We start from the raw sequence: 25,000 nt of genomic DNA, 5'->3' as shown, positions 1-25,000 counted from the left end.
ATTGTTGGTGCTGTTTATCTCCCACCTGACCATTGTTGGTGCTGTTTATCTCCCACCTGACCATTGTTGGTGCTGTTTATCACCCACCTGACTATTGTTGGTGCTGTTTATCTCCCACCTGACTATTGTTGGTGCTGTTTATCTCCCACCTGACTATTGTTGGTGCTGTTTGTCACCCACCTGACCATTGTTGGTGCTGTTTGTCTCCCACCTGACCATTGTTGGTGCTGTTTATCTCCCACCTGACCATTGTTGGTGCTGTTTATCTCCCACCTGACCATTGTTGGTGCTGTTTATCTCCCACCTGACTATTGTTGGTGCTGTTTATCTCCCACCTGACTATTGTTGGTGCTGTTTATCTCCCACCTGACTATTGTTGGTGCTGTTTATCACCCACCTGACTATTGTTGGTGCTGTTTATCTCCCACCTGACTATTGTTGGTGCTGTTTATCTCCCACCTGACTATTGTTGGTGCTGTTTATCACCCACCTGACCATTGTTGGTGCTGTTTATCACCCACCTGACCATTGTTGGTGCTGTTTATCTCCCACCTGACCATTGTTGGTGCTGTTTATCACCCACCTGACCATTGTTGGTGCTGTTTATCACCCACCTGACCATTGTTGGTGCTGTTTATCTCCCACCTGACCATTGTTGGTGCTGTTTATCAACCACCTGACCATTGTTGGTGCTGTTTATCAACCACCTGACCATTGTTGGTGCTGTTTATCAACCACCTGACCATTGTTGGTGCTGTTTATCACCCACCTGACTATTGTTGGTGCTGTTTATCACCCACCTGACCATTGTTGGTGCTGTTTATCACCCACCTGACTATTGTTGGTGCTGTTTATCACCCACCTGACCATTGTTGGTGCTGTTTATCACCCACCTGACTATTGTTGGTGCTGTTTATCAACCACCTGACCATCGTTGGTGCTGTTTATCTCCCACCTGACCATCGTTGGTGCTGTTTATCTCCCACCTGACCATTGTTGGTGCTGTTTATCAACCACCTGACTATTGTTGGTGCTGTTTATCTCCCACCTGACCATTGTTGGTGCTGTTTATCAACCACCTGACTCTGTCATCAAAGATTTGAATGAAAGTCTGTTCAGTTCTCTTGACCTGATGACCAATGAGGATGAACTTTGTTGCATTTAGAGCTTTCTAGGTTCATTGATGACTCTGAATGACCCGTAGGTGTGAATGGCTGTCTGTCTCTATGGGTCAGCCCTGGGATTGGCTCCTGCCCCTGAATAAGATAAGCAGTTACTGATAATGGAGAGGAATGAATATTTACAGGCTAAGGTGTGAATGTGTTTGTCTTTTCAGCTGTGGCCACCTGTACCACTACCAGTGCCTGCAGCAGAAGGACTCTGGGTGGGGTGTTACTTCAGAGCTTCAACAGCGGTGGAGCTGCTACAAGTGTTCCTCAAGCCAAGGAGGAAGGGGCGGGGCTTCCACCGATCCAAAAAGAGGCCGCAGTACATCCCTGGCACAGGTGTGTGTTTGTGCTGGCAAGAAAAGAAAGATGTGGATAGACATGAGGGAATACATATTAGATTAAAGGATAAGTCTCTGTTATTCTACATCATAAGTTCCTGTGAAAAGATCCAAACCAACAATACCACGTCTGTCCCATTGGTTCCTACTGAAGACGTTCAGCTTAACAAACAACTCACAAACATGTTGGCCATGATGTCTTCCTGCAGGTACAAAGCCAGCTCTAGGGGACATTACATTCTAAATGTTCAGTACACACTTGTGAGGCTGCACCAGCCAATACCAACACAAATCCATCTGTTACCTGCAACTATCTCTCAATCCATTCTGGACCCAACCGCACCTGTTGATCGAAGACCTGACCTGTACTTAAATCTGTTAACTATATTTCATTTAACACTTAGCTATAGGCTCAGAGACGCTGCTGTGCGGTGGAGGGAGAAGCACAGGGAGCAGACTGTGGTCTGTGTGCACAACAACAACCAGGGGAGATAAATAATACATGTGAATAAAACAAAGACAAGAACACTCTCCATGTTTTCAGTGGATCGTGTTCACTTGATGACAGGATCACACTCAGCCCTCACTAAACTCTTTAGCTCACTTTACTCCCAGCCGGCCCAGCTTTGATACCCATTCATTCATTCATTCATTCATTCATTCATTCATTCATTCATTCATTATGGAAGTCTTAAGACACTGGATTTAACGGTAACTGATCTTTCTAAACACTAACAAGCAAATCTCAAAACTCCATTTTACATTTGTGTTTGTTTTTAAATATAAGGGCTGTTTATAATTATAACTTGTATGTATAAATATAGACTGATATTTAGGAAATAGACTTGTTTATGTTTGTTGCACTTTAGAGACATAAAGTGTTTTCAAATATGCAGACCACAGAGTAGAAATGTATTTAATGTATTTATGAATTGCTTGCACAACTCTAACCATCTGATGTTCCAGTAGCCGTCACAAAAATATACAGTACATCAACCGCCCATATTTGGGGCAATGCATATTAATATTTACTCTGTCAGGTTGTTCCTCTGTTTTACCCTCCGTCTGTCAGAGACTGTGTTCCGTCGGCGAGGTTCTCCAACAGCTGTCATTACACACAACCACGACCCACGGCTGTGGCTATTCATAGCGCCCACAACTCTTGTTCACTTACATAGATATGAACCATCATTGCGGTTGAATATCATCGACTCTGAAATAATGGCTCAGATGTAAAAAAGAAGATAAATTCATCATTCATAGATGTTTAAAAATGAAGTTTATGAATGAGCCTCCGGTTGTTTCCCAGCTAAGGGAGCAGTGAAGTAAGGGGCTGAGAGGATCAGGCTTCAGCACCTCTGATCTGGATCCACTTCTCCCAGCTCTATTGCAGTGCTGCTGCGTCTAAACACTCTGGACCTCGTGTGGTCATTGTGCCTTTGAAGATAAGCCCCTAGTCACATAGTTAACCAGTCTGCAGGCTTTCCTATGAGGTGGCTCGGAAGTCCGTTACATGAAGGACCTCAGGCCACATCAGCATGTGTGACAGCTGATTCGTTTCATGCCAGTTGGTGTTCGTTTCGTCTATAATACTGCTTTTAATCTAAGCACAGTCTTCCAGCAGCCAACGGTCCTGACACAGCTCTGTGCTCCTCTCTTGGCCTCAGACTCGTGTGACATCGGTGTATCATGACGCAGGAGCAGAGGTCCACAGGAAGAAGGTAAGGTTTTATCCCACAAAGTATACAAATGACACCACAGTCCAGACAGCCGGGCCAGATCCAGATCCTTCACAGTTAACAAATGCAGCTCTACTCCTTCTTTCTTCCAAACAAAAACTGACACCATCTACAGTAACCTGGACCTGCTGGAGATTGTTATGCTTTGTTGTTTTCACTCAAGTGAATTACTGTTTATTACAACCTTATTTACAGAAAGTGGAAATATTGGAAAAACCAGTTCAACATTTATATCATAGAATGCAATAAAAAGTCCTATGAAAATAGGATCAAAGTGGTAATAAGATTCACTTAAAACATGCCGCCACAGTACATAGAGTTTGATAGCAACATTCTGATGTGGTTGTTGTCAGGCGGGTGAGTACAAGTCAAGGGAAAGAACCCAGATGCAAACAATCCAGGGCTGAAAAAGTGAAGCTACAAAAGCTTCATGGTGTGGATAGTGAGTCTAGATAAAGGTAACTGAGAAGTCCCTGGGTGAGCAGCAGTGGAGCAGGTGAGAGGTACAGACAGGAGCAGACTCCAGGGTCCAGGGTTCAGGGTTCAGACGACTGGAAAGCAAAGGGACGAAACTACAATGACAATGTGGAAATGAGCTAGTGTACATTCTGTGGGGTAATTGAGAAAGGAGCAGGTGGATGTGGGAGTCGGTGACCGAGACTGGTGGGTGGGTCAAAGGGCATCTGGTTGATGGTTGGAGCAGTAAGGGCTCGGGGGAAGTGAGACTACGGCTGAAAGGAGGGATGGAGAGGCAGAGTATTTACTATGAGCCCAATCAATTGATATTCACTACAGTGCTACTGTAGTGACTTCCTGATACTGCCCCCCCGCCCCATGTGAAGGCACAGGGAGACCCTATAGCATCACAGGTCCCTCTAGTAATACAGCTTGTGTTTCTGCTGCTCTTATGCTGCACTGGTTCATGTTTTCTGCACTCTGTATGCCATGTAACAGATTACAGCTTCATATTGATGCTTCGCCTTCATTATTCTGGTTCTTTGCTGTGGCCCAGGTGTTTGTTGATGCAACGTTGGACCTTCAGCAGGAGCAGTCCTGGGATCAGCTGCGGTGTTTATACCGAGGACCTTCCAGGGTAGGGTCTCTGTCTGTCAGCTGAAGAACCACCTGGACGCATCATTTTCTAGTCTTTCACACTATTCACACACTGCTGGCCGGGGCTCGCCTATCAGACTAACTCATCCAATTTAAGAGCATCAGAGGATCGAACCGCCGATCTTCTGATTGAAGGACGACTCTGCTCCTACAGTCCTACTAGTCTGTACCCACACTCATGAGCTACCCTACAAAGAGTGGTGATGAATACAACACGCATGAATGTATATGAAATGTAATCAATATATACTTTATTAATGAAGGATTATACCTAATGTTGCAGATGAGCATGGAATCGAGGATAAGGTTTCCGTATTGGACCTTTTCCTTTGCTTCTGTTGTGGACGACATCGGACCAAATCCTGGCCTGAGCTTTCGGTCCTGTGTCAGTAAGAACCCATTAACATCAGCCACATCTGTAGCGGGATGCTCTACAATTTATGTAACGTTAATCCTGTGAAGAAGTCTGTCCGTTAGCATTCGTTAGCTTAGCACATTATACTGCCTCAGAGTCGGTGAATCGCTGACCCTCACGTATTTAATGCAGCGCTCAATCTTGTGCGAGGCTCTGAGGATTGACGTGTGAATGTGTGACTGTGGCTCAGTGGTAGATTGTCGTCCTTCAGTCGGAGGATCGGCGGTTCGATCCCCGACTTCTCTAGTCCATGTCGATGTGTCGTTGGGCGAGACACTTGACTCCAGATTGCTCCCGTAGGCTCGGCCAGCGGAGCGTCAGTGGGTGTGAATGATTCGATAGTCCCGATGGGGCAGGTGGCATCCTGCATGGTAGCCCCTGCCATCAGTGTGTGTGTGTGTGTGTGTGTGTGTGTGTGTGTGTGTGTGTGTGTGTGTGTGTGTGTGTGTGTGTGTGTGTGTGTGTGTGTGTGTGTGTGTGTGTGTGTACAGCGCTGTGTTGTGAATGGGTGAATGATGACATAAAGGGTTAAAGCTCTTGAGTGGTCGGAAGACTAGAAAAGTCTATTTACCATAGTGTGCATCTTCTAACTGTCTCTCTCTCTCTCTCTCTCTCTCTCTCTCTCTCTCTCTCTCTCTCTCTCTCTCTCCTCCAGTTGTCCATCCTGTCAGAACTCTCTCACTGCCATAGCAGTGACAGGACGGGCCTTCTGTTCCCAGCCCAACCCGGAACAGATCATTTCCAGCTTAAGCTCTCTCCTCCACCTTTACTGGAGGAGTGACTCCTTTAGTCAGGAGACTTACATTCTGCATCCGTGTGGGTTGTAGTTTTCCATTGTTCTTTTGTTGGGAGACAAAATTATATTGTATAACGTCTTTCCAAAATGTTCATCTCCAAACACATGTGGTCACTAATAAGTCAGCTGAATGTAGCTTTGATTTCATCCTTTGTTTATGTACTACAGCTGAACCGTCCGCTGGGTTTGCATGTTGGTGCCGGGAAGTCAAAGAGTGAACAAAACATAACTGTTGAGAACGTTGTGACATTTATTTTGGTGAGGGAAATGATACCGACTGTTTGAACCAGTAAGAACCAACAAGACCCTGACGTCTCTTATTTCACAGCGTTGATATGAAACACACTTCTGTCATTAGTGACGTTTACCTTGTCAGCTTCTATTGGTAAATTACCTTCGTTGACTGAATCCAAAAGTGCACTAATTTTAACTGCTAAATGAATTTTTCAAATGTTGATGGTGAATGCAGCAGAATTAAAATGTTATTGGATGTTTCTTGATGTTGTGGTTAATTGCTCTTCTTCGGTTTTTATGCCCCAATTTCCTTTTTGACTTTTCAGCAAAGAACCAGATGTTTTCTGACACAGTTATTCATCTTAAGAACTGATGATTTAGAGTTTAGTGTTCACATGATTCAGCATTTCATGGTAACCTAACAGCCACTATGAGATCATGAACGGTACCTTGACTTCCTGTCAGAAGATGAGGGGCCCCGAGTCCGTGGAGGTTTACTCAACTTCCCAGAACCAACACTTGAATACACTTTATTTAAATCATTGGGTTCTAAAAATTGTAAAATGCACATAATAGCCCAATCCAGATTTATTTGACTTGCTCCATTGAAGTGAAAGAGACCGAGAACGAGGCTGGACCGAGGCCCGGGAGGCGGGGTTAAAGGAAACCCTTCCTTTATGGGCCCCATGGATGTGGAAGATCGCCGGAAGTCAAACTTTTTTTGCTTCATGCGCCACTGAGCAGACGGCTGCTCGAGAGCTAGGAGCCGGCCCCTGGTCTCCTCCCAGCGAAGAGGTCTCCCTGGTCTCCCTGGTCTCCTCCCTGCTAAGAGGTCTCCCTGGTCTCCTCCCAGCGAAGAGGTCTCCCTGGTCTCCCTGGTCTCCTCCCTGCAAAGAGGTCTCCCTGGTCTCCCTGGTCTCCTCCCTGCAAAGAGGTCTCCCTGGTCTCCTCCCTGCAAAGAGGTCTCCCTGGCCTCCTCCCTGCAAAGAGGTCTCCCTGGCCTCCTCCCAGCGAAGAGGTCTCCCTGGTCTCCCTGGTCTCCTCCCAGTGAAGAGGTCTCCCTGGTCTCCCTGGGGTGGGGAGTGAGAAGCTACTGTAGCTTTTGCGTTTGTCGGGGCTGGGTTGAGGATTTTGTCGTAAGGAAGTGGCCGTGGTTTCATCTCTCAGCTTTTCATGACGCTTTAACACTCTTAACAAAGACACTTCTGTAAGGCACTATTTGTACTCCAAGAAGAGACGACCATCATCTTAAGTTCATGCTTGACATTAGCGGTCAATGACTAGATTAGACTCTAATGGCTTTTCTTGGTGTAGATCCATCTTTAGTTGTTCCAAGCAACACAAAGGTTGAACAAATCAACCCCAACAGGCACTTTTTGCTATAAGACCCTAATGTATCTCCTCTGAGACAAAGTAAGAATCCACTAAGAGTTTATTTTGAGATGCGCTGTTCAATGAAGGCAATGGGCCCACATGGTGGATGTTGTTGATGTTATTGGTGTTATGGATGTTATGGATGTTGTTGATGTTATTGGTGTTGTTGATGTTATGGATGTTGTTGATGTTATTGGTGTTGTTGATGTTATGGATGTTGTTGATGTTATGGATGTTGTTGATGTTATTGGTGTTGTTGATGTTATGGATGTTGTTGATGTTATGGATGTTGTTGATGTTATGGATGTTATGGATGTTGTTGATGTTATGGATGTTGTTGATGTTATGGATGTTGTTGATGTTATGGATGTTATGGATGTTGTTGATGTTATGGATGTTGTTGATGTTATGGATGTTGTTGATGTTATGGATGTTGTTGATGTTATGGATGTTATGGATGTTGTTGATGTTATTGGTGTTGTTGATGTTATTGGTGTTGTTGATGTTGTTGATGTTATGGATGTTGTTGATGTTGTGGATGTTATGGATGTTGTTGATGTTATGGATGTTGTTGATGTTATGGATGTTATTGGTGTTGTTGATGTTATGGATGTTGTTGATGTTATGGATGTTGTTGATGTTGTTGATGTTATGGATGTTATGGATGTTGTTGATGTTATTGGTGTTATTGATGTTATTGGGCTAGCCCAGTGTCAATTATGAAACCAGTGGGCTGATCTAGCCTTCCTGCTTTATGTGCCAGTCGGTCAAAAAAAAAGAAAAGAAATAGAAGACTCTTGTGTCCGTCCATAAAGACAGGTTGGTCCACCGGTATGTCAGACGGCCAGACCTCCCTACCCGTCACCATCTTTTAGTTTCTGTCTAAATGAATGCTGACATTATTTATTTTTTATAGCTCTGTGGTCAAGTTTCTTATGGGAAATTGAAATAAAACAGTTCTACTAAATTAGAATTGCACAATTTTTGGATTATCAAATTTCCCTTTTGGTTATTTTGGACAAATATTATTATTATATATATTTTTTTTATTATTATGTTGTAATTTGAAGTTTCAAGTCTTTATTTGTCAACAACAATGATAGTGTAGCCAGATCTATGGCCCAGTTAATCCTACTTTCACCAACATGGACACACATCTTATGTTGATATTAATACCTTCTCTACTTTATTAAATACGTTCATTATTAGATGATTTTTAACATGCTATGTGACCCAGTTGATCGAAATCAATACCAAGGTGTATGATTAAGATGAGGAACAAAGGGAAGTAGTATCCGCCTTAAGGACGCAGTACCTTGTGGATCCGGTAGGGGCGCCAGAGCGCCGGTGAGCTGTTTACAAACTGCCAATGAATCCAAAGAGTAAGTAGAAGAAGTTAAACGTGTATCAGCTGAGCTGGCTGATGTGAAAACTATATTTCATTGTACGTGATTTTAGAGCACAGCTACAGATTACTGGGATGGAGAATGACATTCTTGTGTCTCTTGAAGATTTAGGGTAAGTTGTGAAGCACGGAACGTGTCCGCTGTGGTGTGAATATGATGTGTGACTATGATTCACCGTTCCACTGAGCAGCCTTGCCAGTCTTTCTTATTTTTAGCCAGCGCGTTAACGTGACAGGGTAGTAGCTTTAGCGAAACAGCTAACACGCTGTTGTAGCTAATGCTCAGTCTGACGGGTCTGTCGCTGCTGATGGACGTGCAGTGAACCGGACACACACACACACACACACACACACACACACACACACACACACACACACACACACACACTGGTTTACGTGTGTCTGAAGCTGCGTCAGCACAAGCTGCTGCCGTCATGATTGATGTGAGGAGAGCTCCGACACGTCTGTGTCTGTTGACCAGTTCTAGCCCCACTCTCTCAACACACCACGTGACTAACCCTGTACTGTAACAGCGAAGGACTTGACTGAAGAACCAGCTTCATGAATGTGGTCTGACTCTGAAGGCGCCGTCTGGAGTGTCAGACCCTCATTGAGTCAGTGTTCAGTTCGGCTTATCATTCTGGTGTACTGGTGTGTGTGTGTGTGTGTGTGTGTGTGTGTGTGTGTGTGTGTGTGTGTGTGTGTGTGTGTGTGTGTGTGTGTGTGTGTGACTGTAGGTACCAAGGCCCTCTGTTGGAAGAAGGAGCTCTGGATCCCGCTGTGAGCAGAGGAGCAGCTTCACCCGAGTTCACTAAGCTTTGTGCCTGGATCGTCTCCGAGCTCAGACTGTACTGCAGGCTGGAGGAGAATGTCCACGCCACCAACTGTGAGGGACATTCTGTCACGTGAAGTCAAGCTGCTGCTGTGTCCCAATTAATAGAACGTGTTTAATAGTGACGGAAGAGTTGCACATCGATTGGTTCTACGAGTTCCATTCCTTTTCTTGCACGCTGAAGGTTGATAACAAAGGCAAAGAAATGAAAAATGTAATAATTGTTCTGTCTGTCTGTCCTTCTACCCTCCAGGTCCGAGCGAGGCAGAGGGCTTCCAGCTGGAGATGAGCGGCCTGCTGTCGGAGCTCGCCTGTCCTTACTCCGTCCTCACCAGCGGAGACGTCACCCAGAGGCTCCTCAACAGGACTGACTGTCTGCTGCTGCTCAGTATGATAACGGCACTTTGCAGCTTTTCAATTCAAAATGATTTTATTTGAAGAAACAGCATTGCTCCAATAGCCTGTGAGGTTAAAGTCTTTTTGCTCTTTAAGTGGACTGTTGTAGCACACACTGTGACTAAGTGTTGACCAGTCACACAGGGTCTTAGACGTACGTATACGCTGCATACCCGTCTACCAGAGGGAGCTCAAATTCACTCTCACGTTTCTGAAGGCAAACTCGATACAAAACGAGCCTCGTCCCACATGTCGGTGTTTGTTCCTCATCAGTGTAAAGGCCTGAAGGCCGGACAGATACTCGTTTTAACCAACAACGGGGAAACACTGGTATATTGTTGACGTTGCACCCAGCCACCACTAGATAGCAGCGGAAGAAGAAGAAGAAGCCTGTTTCCAGGCTCTGCACCCTCACACAGGTGCAACAATAATACAGGTGCAACCATTCATAATGTGGTATACATCCACTCTACTGATGAGTCAAAATGAGTAAAACACATGTTCACTTCTCTGCTGATGCGTTTGGCTTAAGCTGTAGATGTACTTGCTTTTAATTACTAGGGTTGTGCATAAATATCGATAAAGCTGACTGATATTTATTTTGACGACAGTCTTTCAATACGTCCACGACTGGTATCGACACATTTTATTCATTTTTAAATCCAGTTTTAAACCGATTTAAATAGCCAATGCCTGGTCCCGACTCACAGACACGCGGTGGGTGTAGCGGTGTGGTGCCCGGGATATACGGAGAGGTGGAGAAGCGTGTCACAGCATCGCTCCCCCTGCAGAGAGACCAGCCCTGATGCGTGGACGTGTAGACCCGTCGAGACACACGTTACCATGACGTCACACATGGCAACTAGCTCCAAGTGTTTCACAGACACGGTCAATGCACGACGCTGAGCCCTCTAGTGGAGTCCTCCGGTATCACTCTTAGTGTATAGGAAAGCATGTGGACAACTTCGCTCAGGACGCACCCGATTAGTGAAGGTGTGGTTAAAATCAAGTCCATCTCCTGCTTCCTCTCATCCAGCAGGGTGTGATGCAGTGTTGGGATGGTGTTTCACCATAGAATAGACTTTTCTTACCACACGTAGTCTGACTTTACGTTAACGACATTAATAATTAATAAAGACTGAGAGTTAAGTTGTGCCAGCTCAACGGTTCGCTGCATGCTGGCCTGCTGCCACACCTAAAACGGGACAGACCCTGTTTTAAGATGACCTATAACGAGAGGATTGCTTTTGTATGCCACAACAAACAAAGCTTATTTTTCATAACTCTTCATTACATCTGTGGTGAACTTCTTCAGCATATTTCAGACAGCACTGAAACTGTTTTAAATTTGACTTTCTGAAGCGTACATCCTGTAGTTGGAGTTTAACCAGTCACATTTCTGTCTCAGCCTTTTTGGTGTCTGAGTTGGAGGCATCGAGGATGATCCTGGTTACAAAGCCTGAGAAGAAAGCCCAGGAGGCAGGCAGCCCCATGTTCCAGGAGCTGAAGGGGATCTGCATGTCACTGGGCATGTCGAAGCCTCCAGCCAACATCACCATGTTCCAGTTCTTCAGTGGGATTGAGAAGAAGGTGAGTTTGTCACAGATATGATGTGCTCTCACAAGGAGAAGCTGAACCAGGTTGAATCGACATTACAAGTTGTCCGTTCTTTTGACTCCTGAACAACACCCGTGTCCTCCCACTGACTCAGTGATCCTTTAAACTGCCTTCAAGAGCTGCAAACCCTTCACATCTGTGTGCCTGTAGCCGTGGCTGGAGGCGTCATGTTTGTCCGTCCGGCCGTTTGTATTTAGAGAGTTGATACGTTCGTCCCATCCTAGTGAACGCCGTATCTCAAGAACACTTTGAGGGAACATCCACTTGGACTCGAGGATGAAATAATTAGATTAGATTTCTAAGTTTGGTCCGTGTCCTAAAAATCCACCGTTAGGCTACAAACCTACTACTCCACAGTTGCTTGAGTAAACACATCACTAAATGGATCACTTGTTGGAAAAATGACATGAAATTCAAAAGGCGCTTTCCTAATGGTTTCAGTTTTACTTGTATAGCCCAATATCACAAATTAAGAATCTGCCTCAGAGGACTTTACAATCTCTACACATACGACCTCTGACCCTCCTCTCATTGGTCCAGGAAGAACTAGAAACCTTAGGGAGAGCAACGGAGGACAGCAGAGTGATGGATGTCATGTGGACACAATGAACAAATACAACAAAGTCAATCCATGGGACAGAAGTCATACATCTGAGAGTAGTAACAGCATCAGTGGCACCAATAATAGCTTATGTAATAATGGAGAAACAGCAGTGGATAGAATACAACCATGATGACAAGATAAGAGCAGTAATAGTAATACAAATGGTACTACTAATAATAACAGTAGTAGTAGTGGTGGTGGTGGTGGTGGTGGTGGTGGTGGTGGGTGTCAGGCAGGACCACAGCTATAACACAAGTTATAACACATAGTTTGGTTTGAATGTTTACCATGTAACAGTAATACGCAGAAAATATTGTGAACAGGTTCATCCCAATCATACTTCATGTTCGTCAGTGTGAGAAGAACTCTAGTTATACACGCTTCTGCTTTTGACGATGGGCTTCAATGTATCTGCTGTCTGATCCTCTTTCAATGTCATTCATGTCGATGTTCATACACATAATGCTCACGTCTGCCTGTTCATTTCTCACAGCTGAAAGAAGCCATGAGTAAAGTCCCGCCCAATCACGTAGGAGAGCCTTTGATGAAGAAGAGCCTTGGACCTTTGCACCTGGTAAACACTGAAAATCCACCAGGAATAGAACTCAGTAACCGCAAAGTGAACGACCGTGAATCATGTTTCTCTTTTCCTTCTGTTCTCATTTTACCAGGAAAAGATCGAAGCTATAAACCAAGCGCTGGTAAATGAGTATGAAGTGAGGAGAAAGATGCTGCTGAAGCGCCTCGATGTGACGGTGCAGTCCTTTGGTTGGTCTGGCAGAGCAAAGGTACGTGGATCTAAGAAGTCATGATCTGATTTGTATTCTTTGTTTTTTCATTGCTACTCTTTTTTTGCATTGTGTGTTGGCCTGATTTTCTGCAACATGAAACCATCAGTTGACTTTGTCATGATGACTCGTGACTTCTCTTGTGTGTTTTCGTTACAGACGCACGCTGAGAAGTTGGCCAAAGTTTACCAGCCGCTACGTTCTGCTCTCGACACCAAAAGTAAAATCTCTCTCGCTCACCTTCTCGCCGCTCGACAAGACTTCTCCAAGATCCTACGAACAAGCAGCGGCAAGATGAGAGAGAAGACTGCTTGTGCCATTAATAAGGCAGGTTGAACACAACATGTCCGTGTCGTAGGTCATTCATGCACTGTTTTCATCCTGTTGCTCTGTTCAGAAGCGATGTGCAGAAGTCCACGTTCTCGTAATTGTTCCGCGTCGTCCAGAGTGAAGTAGATGATAACCGATTGTGTCGGTCTGTGACTCGATTGTTGTCCTCCACGTCTTCTTTAAACACTCCCCTCCACTGTCTCAGCTCTCAGAAGAGGTGGAAGAAATCAACAAAAACATGGTCTGCTCCAACAAACGTGTTTTCATCAAACTCAAAACATATTCCAGACTTTGTTCTACTTCAACCTCGTAAAACAAACAAAGCATCTAAGAATGTTGAGTCAAATAGTCAAATAGTGGCTTCAGCTGCCTAACATTCACATCAGCAAGTATCTATGGTCTCACAATAAATGTCACTCCTCTGTCTCTACCTCCTCTGTCACCACCTCCTCTGTCTCTACCTCCTCTGTCTCTACCTCCTCTGTCTCTACCTCCTCTGTCTCTACCTCCTCTGTCACCACCTCCTCTGTCTCTACCTCCTCTGTCTCTACCTCCTCTGTCTCTACCTCCTCTGTCACGACCTCCTCTGTCTCTACCTCCTCTGTCTCTACCTCCTCTGTCACCACCTCCTCTGTCTCTACCTCCTCTGTCTCTACCTCCTCTGTCTCTACCTCCTCTGTCACGACCTCCTCTGTCACGACCTCCTCTGTCTCTACCTCCTCTGTCTCTACCTCCTCTGTCACCACCTCCTCTGTCTCTACCTCCTCTGTCACCACCTCCTCTGTCTCTACCTCCTCTGTCTCTACCTCCTCTGTCACCACCTCCTCTGTCTCTACCTCCTCTGTCACCACCTCCTCTGTCTCTACCTCCTCTGTCACGACCTCCTCTGTCACCGCCTGTCTCTACCTCCTCTGTCACCACCTCCTCTGTCTCTACCTCCTCTGTCACCGCCCCCTCTGTCTCTACCTCCTCTGTCACCACCTCCTCTGTCTCTACCTCCTCTGTCACCACCTCCTCTGTCTCTACCTCCTCTGTCACGCCCTCCTCTGTCACCGCCTGTCTCTACCTCCTCTGTCACCGCCCCCTCTGTCACCACCTCCTCTGTCACCGCCCCCTCTGTCACCGCCCCCTCTGTCACCGCCTCCTCTGTCACCGTCCCCTCTGTCACCACCTCCTCTGTCACCACCTCCTCTGTCACCGCCTCCTCTGTCACCGCCCCCTCTGTCACCGCCCCCTCTGTCACCGCCCCCTCTGTCACTGCCTCCTCTGTCACCGCCTTCTCTGTGACCACCTCCTCTGTCACCGCCCCCTCTGTCACCGTCCCCTCTGTCACCACCTCCTGTCACCACCTCCTCTGTCACCGCCCCCTCTGTCACCGCCCCCTCTGTCACCGCCCCCTCTGTCACTACCTCCTCTGTCACCGCCCCCTCTGTCACCGCCCCCTCTGTCACCGCCCCCTCTGTCACCGCCTCCTCTGTCACCACCTCCTCTGCCACCACCTCCTCTGTCACCACCTCCTCTGTCACTACCTCCACCGCCTCCTCTGTCACCACCTCCTCTGTCACTACCTCCTCTGTCACTACCTCCACTACCTCCTCTGTCACCGCCTCCTCTGTCACTACTTCCTCTGTCACTACCTCCTCTGTCACCGCCTCCTCTGTCACTACTTCCTCTGTCACTACCTCCTCTGTCACCACCTCCTCTGTCACCTCCTCCTCTGTCACCACCTCCTCTTTCAGGCTCTTAACACGTCGTGTTCTGTCGGACCGACAGAAACTTAAGCTCTTACAAACGACAAGCAGAAGTGGGGTCAACTTTGGGCAGCGGGCTTCTCTTTCAAACGTCTTGTTTTAATGCGTGTTCGTCTCTTCAGGTTCTAATGGGCCGAGTGCCGGACAGAGGAGGCCGACCCTGTGAGATTGAGGCTCCTCCCCCCGAGATGCCCTCCTGGCAGAAGCGTCAGGATGCTCCCCAAGGCGGAGGACACTTTGGTGGACACGGAGGCGGCAGGGGAGGCTACGATCACCACTCCCAAGGTGGCCGCGGAGGATATGAAAGAGGAGGCGGAGGAGGACATGGAGACAGGGGAGGTAGAGGAGGAGGAGGAGGAGGAGGCGGCAGAGGGGGGAAAGTGCAGGGAGGCTGGGGAGACGGTGTTGGAGGAGGGAGAGGCGGTTATAATCAGGGCCACTATCAAGATGCTGGAAGTCATCAAGGGGGAGGAGGGAGAGGTGGCTACGGAGGAGGAGGAGGGAACAACCAAGGAGGCTTCCAGGATCCTGGCTACCATGGAGGAGGAGGAGGTGGAGGTGGTGGTGGTGGTGGTGGTGGTGGTGGTGGAGGAGGAGGTGGTGGAGGTGGTGGTTACCATGACAATTACCAACAAGATGGAGGCTGGCATCAGGAGAGAGGAGGGGGTCGAGGGAGTCGTGGGGGCAGGGGAAGAGGAGGCCGAGGAGGAGAAGGAGGACGAGGAGGAGGATGGGGAGGGAGAGGGGGTCAGAATTTTAACCAAGGAGGACAGTTTGAACAGTTCTTCCAACATGGTGGGCAGCACTACACCCAAGCTGGCTTTAATCAAGGCAGACACTACACTAGTTGAGGACGCAGTGAGGGGCATCGCAGCGGAGACGTGTCACACGTGAACAGATTTGAAATGCCTTATCAAACAATCTAGAATTTTCAGCACGGTTAAAAGTTGACGGAACATGTTTGAGGACGTAGGAGATCCACAGTACTGTATACGCTCAGTACAGGCTGCTTTGGGGTCATTGTTTTACTACCAGGGCAGTTCTATTGTAGTCCTTTGCTTTTTCATGATGGGGTTATTGTTTTTCTCTGCCTCCTCAATACGAGTATTCAAGTCAACAGCTCTCCTGTAGGTGGTCCCTTGATCAGTTGGACTCTGCTGGTTTGACCTCACCGTGACCCTTCATTAGCCTTATATTGGACATGTTTTTGAAAGACAGGATTGCGTCCTAAGATCTCAGCGTCGGTGCGCCTACTGTATATCTGACATCAGAAGTGCACTCCTGAAATCCTTCATAGTTTCATTGAATTTGACGATTACTTGAAAACGACTTCATCTTTCCGGTCTTGGTTTTGTTTCGGTAGGTTAGACTGGAATCTCCTTTGTTACTTATTTAACACGTGTCATCTTTTACTGCTCATGGGAGATTGTGTGCATACAAATATGGATGTTGGAAGGTTTGCATGGGTGTGTGTGAATGAGCAATAAAATCTGAAATGAGAACATTATCACTTTTCATTCAATGGTCTGGTTATCGGTCACTGTAAAAGTACAGGAGGAACTCATGTAGTCTTCACTACTAAAGATCTGCAGAGGGAGAAAAATACAACGCAGGACAAAAAATGACTAAAAAGTTTATACATATTAGTAACTGTGTTGAATGTAAAAGTCATCATTGAGTAAATCAAGAGGGAACTTTGAATAACTTTGGTTTTGAACTTTGGTTTCTGCTTGTATGAATATTCTTGTCCAAGGACATTTGAAATAATACATTATGCCGTAAATATTATACAAAATAATTTCCACCGGGATCTGAATTAATGTTTTTAGATTATTAAAAGCAGTTTTAATATATAATAGAATAAAGCTGTATTTACACTCTATGTATGTCCTGCATTATTCTCCGAAACGCCAGAGGGCGTAGATACAAAATTAATTGTGAAGAATATAAAAGACGAGTGGAACTCAAGGATTTACCAAATTAGGCCCAACCTCCACACTCAGACTCGCGTGAGGGTTTAGTTCTGTCCCTCTGTCACATCATCGAGTGTCTGAGGACTCTGGAACACATTTTGAGCCTTTTATGAACCCTTTCTGTAAGTCAGCATTTCTGCAGACTTTGCCCAAGGGGATTACCCACAATTCATTGCAATGTGCTGTTAAACAGGGGGTCACCGAGTGGAAGCAAGGGCCTGTTGTTCGAAACCTAGATAAGGGATTAAGCCGGGATATGTTGGTTATCCTGGCTGAATTTAGCCTTTAGCAGTCGGTTGTTTGAAAGCTGGATAACTTTATCCTGGTCAAGTTACCGTGGTGATTTATTCTCTGCAGCTAGCCTGCTCCAGACCAGGCTAAATGCCAAGCTTAGTTGATTCTGTTGTCTTATCTTTGGAGTCAGAAATGAATGTGTTTTATACAGTCGGTCCATGTTCTGATGAAGGCTACGCATTGGCCTCGTTTTTAAACAAACAACACGTAGGCTAAATTATTATTTAAAAAAAATAAATAAAACAAAACATGATCAAATTAAAAAAATAAATAGTTAGCCTATTACGATAGTTATTTTTCATAATTGGGGCCTATTCGTGTGTTCGTCATTGTAAATAAACACCCTTCATATTGTTTGCCAGCTCAAATCTGATGTTACTGCAGTCATTACAGTCATTAGAAATGGCTGCACTTGCAAAGGTGCTTGCAATGAATTACACGACTCATTTAATCAGTCCGTCTCCAAACTTCAAGACGGCAGCGGTGCTTGATTTTATGAGAGGTGTGTCACCTTACGTCAGCATTCAGATCCGCCGTTCATTGGAGGAAAGTGTCCACACCTGTCGTCTCATCAGTGAATCTGTGATCCATCTCTGTGGTCTACTGAAGAAAGCCGTGGCCGCGCACTTACTCAAATTAGTTAGACCTGGCTTGACAAAGCCGCCCCTCCTCAGCCTGGCTCGGCGTTCGAACAACCAATTAAGCCAGGATGAACTTATGAGACTTTGTCCAACCTGGCTTTCCCACTTATCCTGGATGTCTTTATTCTACTTTCGAACAGGCCCCAGGAGACATAAAAAAGGTAAACAAAGAGGACGACACGTGTTCAGCCTGTCATATCACATTTACAGAGAAACATTAAGGATTAAAGATGGAACATAAAAACACGTGAAAACTGAGACTATGGCCAAATCCCAATGTCCTCCCTCAAGGACCTCACTGAACCCTCAAGGACCTCACTGACACCTGCTGAGTAAATATGAAGGGGACAGCACTTTGCTGCCACATGTCACGTCACCATGAAAACGACAAAAAATAAGATGTACAATTGTGTGTATTTATTGTATACTTTGTACTCCTGATTTGAACGTCTTCAGGCTCTTTCCTCAGATGAGGTCATTTCATATCATGTTTACTTGTTTTTGTCAAAACATCTTCGATGACAAAATCAAATATTTGATGGATAAATAAATAAATAAATATTTAAAGTTTATTTTGTGTTCCATCTTTAACACTTAATGTTTCTGAGTAAATGTAATAAGACAGGCTGAACACACGTGTCGTCCTCTTTGTTTACCTTTTTTAACGTCTCCATGCGTCCACTGGTCACCCCGTGTTTAACGTCACGTTGCTATGACTTGTGGGTAATTCCCATAGGCTAAGTCAGCATACCGGAAAGGGTTCATAAAGAGAGTCCTCAAACACGTGATTTGAGGGTTTAGTTCTGTCCCTCTGTGACAGAGGGACAGAACTAAACCCTCAGTCCGTGAGGGGGGACAGAGGGGTTGGGCCTTCTAGACCTCCTGACGTCATTACTCCGGATGTTGTCTTGTGTTACTGTTTTACTTCCGGTGGCAGCCACAGTGGAACCAAACCTGAATCAGACCGAAACGGTGTGCAGAAAATAGCACATTTGACCGGATACCGTGTTTAGCTTCAATTTGGTTTCTTTATTCTGCGAGACAGGACATCGCATGTCCTCTTCACCGCGGACATGTACCGCCCGGGAAACGCTGCACCTGGCCACGGACCGCCGCCGTTCGGACACCAGCCACCCCTTGGCCCTCCGTTCAGACCCCGGGGGCCCTGTGGGGTTCCTCCCCCGGGACATTTGCCACCTGCACCCTGCGGACCATTTTCGGCTTCGGCACCGGATAGCCTTTTCCTCCACAACAGGCCACCGAGAGAGCATTTCATCAGTGTACGTACCCAACAGGCTAATGACGCTAGCTCAGTTAGCTAACTACATGCTAGTTATGCTAGCACATAGACCACCGTGAGAAGCAGCTACACGTGTATGTATCTGACTATGTATATATGTGTATATGTATGTATAAGAAGAAGTAGGGCCACCCGAGTACACAGCATCACGTCTTCTTGTGTCCCCTTCCATGTCTCACATTTTAGGGACAAATATGACGCGAGTCAAGTGACCCGCGAAGGTAAGGTAGCCGAACTGTAGTTTTACTGTCCTCGTTTCTTCATATACACCTGTGGTATTTACCCTTAAATCGGTGCCAACACATGTCTAATAACACGCCGATCTAATACATATCTGAGTGAAACATTCCAGCTTTACGTCTCTTCAGATGTTGGTATAAGACACTTACAAGGCTGGTAGCCGCTGTCTGAACTCGAGCCTTCTGCTGTCATCACGGTGTAGTAGTGCAGAAGGGTGCTGATGACCGCATGTACTTCAGAAGCTGCATGTCCACAGAGGATGTGGTCCAGGACCAGGCTCAAGAAGACGCTCTAGTTTAGCTCTGTACTGTACGTCTCTGCTTCTCTACCCAGGCAGAGGTAGAGTAACCTCTGCCGTTACACGGGGTAGACGTGTGTTACATAGATAGATGTTATGGTTGTAATACGGTAACATGTTTGATTTGTTGGTATATGCTCCATCTGAATTACGGTCTCGTCAATCTGAAGGTAGCGAAAAGCTTCTCTGACATTTGGATTAAATCATGTGGGCTTATGATGTGTTTGGGACTTTGTGAGCACACCCTCTCTGAACAACATAACTACGTTCAGAGGCAAAGAGCCCGCTTCTATGTGACTCGCTTCTATGTGACTCGCTTCTATGTGACTCGCTTCTATGTGTGCAGTTTAGAACATTAGGATGTAGTAAAATATTGCAGAGAGCCCATGATTAATGACACAAAATGCAATCTAACTGGCTCGTGTATGATGAGTGCTGGAGGTGCTGTACATTAGCTAGCCTACATCACGAAGCTGAAGTGCTCCAGTGATGACGTTTGCTAGTCTCATTTAGCCACTTGTTTGTCTCCTTTTTGAGACACTTAAAAGCTTCAAAATTCACAAGTGGGCAATTTTTCTGATGTATTTTATATCTTAAAACAAAATGTTAAAATCTCTCAAGCTTGTTTTAACCACAGACCTCAGGCATCTCACCAAAAACCCATTTAAAAACCCGTTGACTTTGTGCTGAGGGAGCCGTCAGTGTAAACATGATCACTCATTCTGCTGTTACTGGACTTATTCCTGCAGCACCGTAAAGCTACGTACACACATTTAAAAGCTTTAAAGCTCAGTAGCGTCCACACAGCGGGTCTCATGCATGCAGCTTCATCCATGCTTCCTGGATGCTCTCTACGGTCATTTCAGTTGCACGATGTGACAGACAGTGCGGTCAAGTTTGTCAACACAGTGGGGATCAGCCACTTCCATCGGCTACAGTGGACCTGGCAGCACCATGAACCTGGTTCACATTGAAATGGGTGAGTCGGACGATTTTTGTTCCTTTTTTTTAATAGAGAAATATACTTTTTCCTAGCCAGATAGTGTCTACTGTAGGTTTACACATCTATGCAACCTAAAGGACTCTAGACTAAAGAGCAATTTTAATATCAGTTGTTAAAACTTTTTTTAATATGACTATTATAACATTAAGTTGACTCTTATGTCCTAGAAATGATTATATTGAGATACATTGTGATCAATAATCAGTTTGTCCTTTACATTGATTCCCATATTTTGCAGTCAAAAGTATAAAGGAGCCGAGCCTTTGGACCCGGTAGAAAAGTGCATCATTGCTCTATAGCTGGAAAAGAAGAAGCAGAAAGTTCACTGCAGCTTTACTGTGATTTGGAATGTACCTCATTTGTACCATGTGCCAAATGAGTTAAACTGCTACATTAACATGGACAGGACCATCGACACACTACAAGTGAAGGTATTCAAGGTGAATGCGGTTCTTGTGTAAGCTTACCTGAAGGGATACTGTGCTGGAGTTGTTGGCTCCTCCTCGCTCTGACTCGGACACACCAGCAGTGCATGATGCTGACTCCATTTTGGACTCTCCAGCTCTCCTCTCCCTCACAGGCGGTCGTGTCTGGGCGGTACCTCTCGATGGTCGAGGCTCGGCATCGAGCTCGGATGGTTGTGTTTGAGGAACGGTCATCGGGCGACAAGTCTTTCGCAAATATAGGTGGACAATTTAGACAAGAGCCTCAAAGGGAGCACCGTCACGACAACTTGGTTTTGGTCAATGTAGCAATTTTCTATCAGATTTCACCAACGTTTGACTCAATGTGAACAAAATCCCATCATTTTACATTGTTGTGTGACCGTGGCTGACAGATGGTGATCCTTTGTTCCATGATCCTTTGTTCCAACACTTGGTCCAGAGTGAAATGTTTGACAAACTATTGGACGGACGGACGGACGGACGGACGGACATCCTTTCAGCACCGGACCACTAGTGTGGCTGAAGTATTGATGTCTTGTTTTAACATCAACTTCAACTGAAGTCAGTTATCAGGTAGAATTAGAGATGTAAAGATCAGAGCAGAGTATGTTGACACTTCCATATGTCTTGTATGGATTGTATCATTCATTTCATTTACAGTGTATCAACCCTTTGATAATGTCTTTTTGTTGCCATGTTTTGTTCACAAAGGAGATTCCACAGTGTTTGTACAAAATACATGAGAGTTGTAACGGAGACCTGTCTGCTGTCTTTCTTTAAGCGGGTTCATGTGGTCTGGTCTGGTCCTGGTCTCAGCTCTGCTACACATTGTACCACTACTACCAGTCTACAACACTTAACATAGGCTATGGTGTACTATACATTAAAAGTATCCCTTATGCTATGATGTTGAAAATACAAAATAAGTGCAATAATACAAAATTAAAAAGGTGTGCATCAGAGGGAGTGTTGCAATTAGTTCCACCGTGGCTGTAGGTCTTTCTCAGACACTCTGTCCTCGTCTTCTGGTTACATGACCCCACGTCTCAAGGACTCATCACTTTGATTACAATTTATGTACTGGGTTAAAGACAATATACACAATATACTATTAACAAACTATTTGTTTTTTAATTATTAAGAACCTGTTATTTAAATGTGTACTGCCTGGAAATAGGACACCTGATTATTAGGACACCTGATTATAAGGACAGAGTCCTGATCCATGAAGCTTCTTCTCCTGTAAAGGGTTAGCATGAGCGAGTCCATTAAAGCAGCACATACACATACATCCTACATTGTTCATCAGTCACACACTCACTCTTTTCTCTGCTCTTCTCATTCTCCAGACTGTTTCCTATATATATATATGGATATATAGATATATCCATATATATAGATATGTATATGTATATATATATATATATACATATGTGTATATATATGTGTATACGTATATATATATGTATGCATATACATATATATATGTATATATATGTATACATATATATATATATATATATATATATATGTATACATATATATATATATATATATGTATATATATATATATATATATATATATATGTATACATATATATGTATATATATATATGTATATATATGTATATATATATATATATATATATATATGTATACATATATATGTATATATATATATGTATACATATATATGTATACATATATATATATATATATATATGTATACATATATATATATATATATATGTATACATATATATATATATATATATATATGCACATACACATATATGTGTGTGTATATGTATGTATGTATGTATGTGTATATATATGTATGTATGTGTATATGTATGTATGTATGTATGTATGTATGTCTATCTATCTATATGTGTATATATAGATATATCTATATATATATAGATATACAGTTGTGGTCAAAAGTTTACATACACTTGTAAAGAACATAATGTCATGGCTCTCTTGAGTTTCCAGTTATTTCTACAACTCTGATTTTCCTCTGATAGAGTGATTGGAACAGATACTTCTTTGTCACAAAAAACATTCATGAAGTTTGGTTCTTTCATGACTTTATTATGGGTTAACAGAAAAAGTGACAAAATCTGCTGGGTCAAAAATATACATACAGCAGTGCTAATATTTGGTTACATGTCCCTTGGCCATTTTCACTTCAATTAGGCGCTTTTGGTAGCCATCCACAAGCTTCTGGCAAGCTTCTCGTTGAATCTTTGACCACTCCTCTTGACAGAATTGGTGCAGTTCAGTTAAATTTGATGGCTTTCTGACATGGACTTGTTCCTTCAGCATTGTCCACATGTTCTCAATGGGATTTAAATCAGGACTTTGGGAAGGCCATTCTAAAACCCTAATTCTAGCCTGATTTAGCCATTCCATTACCACTTTTGATGTGTGTTTGGGGTCATTGTCCTGTTGGAACACCCAACTGCGCCCAAGACCCAACCTTCGGGCTGATGATTTTAGGTTATCTTGAAGAATTTGAAGGTAATCCTCCTTCTTCATTATCCCATTTACTCTCTGTAAAGCACCAGTTCCATTGGCAGCAAAACAGCCCCACAGCATAATACTACCACCACCGTGCTTGACGGTAGGCATGGTGTTCTTGGGGTTAAAGGCCTCACCTTTTCTCCTCCAAACATATTGCTGGGCATTGTGGCCAAACAGCTTGATTTTTGTTTCGCCTGACCACAGAACTTTCCTCCAGAAGGTCTCATCTTTGTCCACGTGATCAGCAGCAAACTTCAGTCGAGCCTTAAGGTGCCGCTTTTGGAGCAAGGGCTTCCTTCTTGCACGGCAGCCTCTCGGTCCATGGAGATGCAAAACACGCTTGACTGTGGACACTGACACCTGTGTTCCAGCAGCTTCTAATTCTTGGCAGATCTGCTTTTTGGTGGTTCTCGGTCGACTCTTCACCCTCCTGACCAATTTTCTCTCAGCAGCAGGTGATAGCTTGCGTTTTCTTCCTGATCGTGGCAGTGACAAAACAGTGCCATGCACTTTATACTTACAATTGTTTGCACTGTTGCTCTTGGGACCTGCAGCTGCTTTGAAATGGCTCCAAGTGACTTTCCTGACTTGTTCAAGTCAACGATTTGCTTTTTCAGATCCATGCTGAGCTCCTTTGACTTTCCCATTGTAGCGTTTGTGGGCGTTTGTATCCAATGAGCCCTATTTAAATGGCCTCAGAGAAGTCACCAGCTGTAGTCACTCATAATCACTCACAAGAAGTTAAGAGGCCATGCTATGAAGCTCATTTCATTGACACAACTTTCTAAGTCACCAAAATTGCTAATTCATGTTGCTGTATGTATATTTTTGACCCAGCAGATTTTGTCACTTTTTCTGTTAACCCATAATAAAGTCATGAAAGAACCAAACTTCATGAATGTTTTTTGTGACAAAGAAGTATCTGTTCCAATCACTCTATCAGAGAAAAATCAGAGTTGTAGAAATAACTGGAAACTCAAGAGAGCCATGACATTATGTTCTTTACAAGTGTATGTAAACTTTTGACCACAACTGTATATGGATATATCTATATATTTATAGATATATCCTATCTATCTATAGATAGATATATCCTATCTATCTAGAGATAGATATATTCTATCATATATATGTATAGATATATCCTATCTATCTATATATAGATATATCTATATATTTATAGATAGATATATCCTATCTATCTAGAGATAGATATATTCTATCATATATATAGATATATCCTATCTATCTATATATAGATATATCTATATATTTATAGATAGATATATCCTATCTATCTAGAGATAGATATATTCTATCATATATATGTATAGATATATCCTATCTATCTATATATAGATATATCTATCTATTTATA

At 44.2% G+C, this 25,000-nt stretch overlaps 3 protein-coding genes across 5 annotated transcripts in view; all 3 read left to right on the top strand.

Moving 5' to 3' along the window:
* Positions 1-6,070, top strand: part of vps8 (VPS8 subunit of CORVET complex) — a 42,167-nt gene extending 36,097 nt beyond the window's left edge. For both annotated transcript variants that reach the window (XM_068728396.1, XM_068728388.1), the window contains exons 42-45: positions 1,337-1,505; positions 3,175-3,228; positions 4,259-4,339; positions 5,430-6,070. In XM_068728396.1, coding sequence (XP_068584497.1) covers positions 1,337-1,505; positions 3,175-3,228; positions 4,259-4,339; positions 5,430-5,555 — 430 coding nt within the window. In that variant the 3' untranslated portion in view covers positions 5,556-6,070. The remainder of the gene's footprint in view (positions 1-1,336; positions 1,506-3,174; positions 3,229-4,258; positions 4,340-5,429) is intronic.
* A 2,504-nt stretch (positions 6,071-8,574) lies between these two features.
* On the top strand, positions 8,575-16,418 carry fam98a (family with sequence similarity 98 member A). The gene is made up of 8 exons (XM_068728375.1): positions 8,575-8,696; positions 9,321-9,469; positions 9,669-9,803; positions 11,220-11,401; positions 12,526-12,606; positions 12,704-12,820; positions 12,980-13,147; positions 15,024-16,418. Exons 1-8 carry the CDS (start codon positions 8,659-8,661, stop codon positions 15,750-15,752), a joined length of 1,599 nt encoding a protein of 532 aa, XP_068584476.1. The 5' UTR covers positions 8,575-8,658; the 3' UTR covers positions 15,753-16,418.
* A 2,303-nt stretch (positions 16,419-18,721) lies between these two features.
* Positions 18,722-25,000, top strand: part of si:ch211-195b21.5 (uncharacterized) — a 12,285-nt gene continuing 6,006 nt past the window's right edge. Inside the window, exon 1 of one of the 2 annotated variants that reach the window (XM_068728356.1) lies at positions 18,722-19,089. In XM_068728356.1, the coding sequence (XP_068584457.1) occupies positions 18,883-19,089 (207 nt within the window). In that variant the 5' untranslated portion in view covers positions 18,722-18,882. The remainder of the gene's footprint in view (positions 19,090-25,000) is intronic. The other variant, XM_068728362.1, reaches the window with a different exon arrangement.

The sequence above is a fragment of the Cebidichthys violaceus genome, unplaced genomic scaffold (assembly GCF_023349555.1).
Source record: "Cebidichthys violaceus isolate CVI_PGR_0920_01 unplaced genomic scaffold, fCebVio1.0.p SCAF_10, whole genome shotgun sequence".
In the NCBI taxonomy this organism is placed as follows: Eukaryota; Metazoa; Chordata; class Actinopteri; order Perciformes; family Stichaeidae; genus Cebidichthys; species Cebidichthys violaceus.
The sequence above is the reverse complement of the archived record's forward strand: the minus strand, read 5'-3'. Positions and strand labels throughout refer to the sequence as shown.

Coding starts and splice junctions, on each gene's coding strand:
- fam98a (XM_068728375.1), top strand. CDS start 8,659: ATGGAGAATGACATTCTTGTGTCTCTTGAAGATTTAGG. Junction 9,470..9,668: donor GAATGTCCACGCCACCAACT/GTGAGGGACATT, acceptor TCTACCCTCCAG/GTCCGAGCGAGGCAGAGGGC. Junction 11,402..12,525: donor TCAGTGGGATTGAGAAGAAG/GTGAGTTTGTCA, acceptor CATTTCTCACAG/CTGAAAGAAGCCATGAGTAA.